Source organism: Sinocyclocheilus anshuiensis, unplaced genomic scaffold (genome assembly GCF_001515605.1).
Source record: "Sinocyclocheilus anshuiensis isolate Anshui unplaced genomic scaffold, SAMN03320099.WGS_v1.1 scaffold711, whole genome shotgun sequence".
NCBI classification, from domain to species: Eukaryota; Metazoa; Chordata; class Actinopteri; order Cypriniformes; family Cyprinidae; genus Sinocyclocheilus; species Sinocyclocheilus anshuiensis.
Window position 1 is genome coordinate 174136 of NW_015552595.1, and position 3660 is coordinate 177795.

The following is a 3660-nucleotide window of genomic DNA, read 5'->3' on the forward strand; positions in this document are numbered from 1 at the left end:
CACACACACACACACGCACACTCACACATACACACACACACAAACGCTCACACTCACACACACTCACACACACACACACAGACACACACACACACACACGTGACACAACAGCATGTGAAAACGAGAACTTAGGGTCAGAATCATTGTGTATTTCCAGATAATAGATTTTTAGCCACAATTAAATGTAAAGAGATTCACAAATATTATACAAATTCACAAATAAATAGAATGAGATTTGCAAATAAAAAAAAATATACACAAATATGGTTTTATGTCACAACATATCTTTGCCTGTCATTCATTTGTGGATCACTTCCTGTACATTATGGATGACTTCCTCTGAGTTCAGATAACAGTCTTGACACTAAAAGTGTTTCAGAATCCACAAATGCACTAGAGGAATCCTCAAATGTCTGCAGGGCTCCACAAATGCAAAGGAAAACATATTTTTAGATTTGCAAATGTCATTTTATTTATTTGTGAATGTAATTCATTGTTGTGAAACGTCTGTATATATTTGTGAATTTGTATAATATTTCAAAATCAAATGGTCTGGAAATATGCAACAGTTCTGAGGCCACAGATGCTGGACTTTTGATTTGATTTAACACACATTTATATTTTCTAATGTTTCATGAGTTTTGGAGCTTGGTGTGTTGTGCTGGTGTTGCAGCTGTTGAAGGACATCAGTCAGAAGCAGCGAGACCCGCGGCAGCGTCAGGTGGACCTACGGAGGGCGTACATCACCGCCCGCTTCACACCCGCCACCCTGCCTGCATTCTTCACACTCGGAGACCAGCTGGACTACGGAGGCTTCGAGAACCGCGCATTAGAAGCGGGTCAGGAGTACGTGTTCTTCATCCTGGCAGAGCTCAACTCCACCACCGGGGTAAGGTGTGTGTGTGTGTGTGTGTGTGTGTGTGTGTGAGAGAGTGTGAGTGTGTCTGTGTCTGTGTAACACTCCTGTGTTTGTGTGTTCAGAAGATGTTTGTGGCCAGTCCTTACACTGACCCCGTGATCGCGCCGGACTCGGACCCTCAGCCTCTGGACGCGGGCGACGGTCTCATCTGGGTGGTGGGACCCGTGCTGGCTGTGGTCTTCATCATCTGCATCGTCATCGCCATCCTGCTCTACAAGAAGTGAGTCTGACCTGAACATGTTAGATGCTGCTAGAAACACAAAATTACCCATCATGACTAGCTGCACATGAATGAGAGGCTCTTTAGTGCAACACTGTTTCTGCACTGCAAAAAATGATTTTCTTACTAGTATTTCTGTCTTGCTTTCCAGTATAAATATATAAACATTCTTAAATCAAGACACATTTACTAGAGAAGCAAAATGACTTAAAATACTACGTTTTGTTTCCTGAAAAGAGTTTATCCTTAAAATAAGAACAAATATCTGCCAGTGGAGTCAGAAAAAGGAACTTGTTTTCCCTTTGAACCAAGTTAATTTTTCTTACCACGCTGACAGATATTTGCTCTTGTTTTAAGGATAAACTCACAAAACAAAAATCATTTTTGCAGTGTGATATATTGTGTAAGATCAAATGTACAGTACTGCTCATAAGTTAACATCCCCCAATATCTTGATCATCTAGAAAAATATAAATAATATCTTATGTAGCTTTATCTGGGCAGGACTAAAAAAAACTACATAACATTTTTATGAATCCTCTTATTTTTTATTGTTATTTATAATAATTATTTTGACCTCTCCAGGTGTCTCTTATGTGTTCATTCTGGTCCGTGTGTCAGTTTTGTTCATTTCTTCTGGCCTGAAGCTCAGAGCTTCTGATGAACATCACGTTTCATATTCCCATCAGTGGTCATCTATAAGTAAAGTCAACTAGATATAATAGTCATGAGAAGAAGAGATTATGTTAAGTGCACAGCGATGGTTCCTGAAGCGCCGTCTCTATGACGACTGGAACTCTGGGAAAGATTTGGGGACAGAAGAGAATAGCGTGTGATTAAATATGTAGGAAGCAGCTATTTCTGGACAGGAAGATAATAGCGTCTGAGGTGAGGATTCAATCAGATCAACTGCGGCAAGAGGAAATATGTTATATTTATTAGATGTCATATACGTTATATTTATGTATAAAATTCATTACATTACACATTTTTATTGTCATTTTTTCAGACATATTGAGGTTGGAATTAATCTTCACCTGCTCATCTTCATCAAATGACTTTAAAACTTAAACGCAGATAAAAATCATTTATAGCAGGTACACCCACATTAACGAATGAGGGTTTATTAGAAAGGGGATATTAAGGTGTGATGGTGAGCAGTTGCTAGGATACAGCTTGGCTGTAAGTGGTCGTCATGGAAACAGCAGCATGTGACACACAAGTGATTGTGAGGAGAGACTGACCAGTGCATTTGAATCTGAAAGCGTGCTGATGTAAGACACGAATGAAAACTCTCATAGCTGAGCTTCATCCTAATCTAGACTGCAGCTCTGCTCTTCATCAGGTGCATCATGGGACGCCATCTTCTGGAGCGCATACACACACACACACACACTCAGTCGTGTCCCAGTTTTCTCTCATTGTTTGGCTGTGAGTGATTGTGAGTTCTGGAGGCCCGGCGGCGGCGGTTCTCAGCGTGAGCTCATCCTAGCGCTCGCGTCTTGGCTGTGGCAGGTATCTGTGTTCGCCAAATTGCTGGCGTGACTTTACTGGCGCTGCGGGGGGGCGAGCGGAACACAACGGGCCGGTCCAGCTGATAAATCTGCCCTTGGGTCTGATCCGTCCCTGCCCCCTTCCATTTAGACCGGAACAATCCAGTCCCGCGGGGCGGCAGTTAAACTGTCCCCGATGCAGGAGAGCGTTATCTGCAGGAGGTGTCATGTAGCTGCTGCATACAAATGCACTCTATTGATTTCTCTCTCTCTCTCTCTCTCTCTCGCTCTCTCTCTCTCTGTCACCAGTTCTTCATTTGAGCCGCAGTCCATAATCTCTGAGCTTTGAAGTTGTTATTGCTTGGCCTTTTGGGACACCGTAAGTGTTGCACTCTGTGGGTTCATGTTGATGATGACTACAGTAAATATTGAGTCTAACAGCATAAGAATAATGAAAAATCAGCAATGTGACAAATGCATTACGTAATATAGGCTATTACTCATGAGAAAATGATTACACATTTTGAAAATTTGAACATTTCAGATTGCATACATATTTTCCTTTAAGTCTGAAATCAAAACAATTATAAAGGCACATTGGGGGGCCTCATCACTGAGAGAAGATTAAAGCTCTTATTTGAAGCTCAGATCCCCGTAGCGCTTGGCCTCGGTGTGGCTTTATTTGTGTCCTTCTGCTTTTTGAATTTCTTTCTGTCTGTCGAGTCTCGTTAATAACTTCAGTTTCTCCTCATTCTGTGTGTGTTTTCACTCATTAGCAAACGCAAGGACTCTGAGCCGGGCACCAAATGTTTGCTGAACAATGCTGAGATGATGGCGCACAACCCCACCGACCCTGTGGAGATGAGACGCATCAACTTCCAGACACCAGGCACGCACACGTGCACTCACACACACACACACACAACTCACACTCACACACACACTCACTCAATCTCACACACACACACACACACATTCACTCTCACACACACACACTCACTCTCACACTCACTCTCACACACACACAC

The 3660-nt window shown here is 42.4% G+C and overlaps 1 protein-coding gene across 14 annotated transcripts in view; it reads left to right on the top strand.

The window, feature by feature from the left end:
• The window catches only part of LOC107665636 (receptor-type tyrosine-protein phosphatase S-like), a 51015-nt gene that overhangs the window by 35805 nt on the left and 11550 nt on the right, over positions 1 to 3660 (top strand). For 11 of the 14 annotated variants that reach the window (XM_016456572.1, XM_016456580.1, XM_016456582.1 and 8 more), the window contains 3 exons: positions 674 to 889; positions 982 to 1139; positions 3409 to 3521. In XM_016456572.1, coding sequence (XP_016312058.1) covers positions 674 to 889; positions 982 to 1139; positions 3409 to 3521 — 487 coding nt within the window. The remainder of the gene's footprint in view (positions 1 to 673; positions 890 to 981; positions 1140 to 3408; positions 3522 to 3660) is intronic. The other 3 variants (XM_016456573.1, XM_016456586.1, XM_016456585.1) reach the window with 1 other exon arrangement.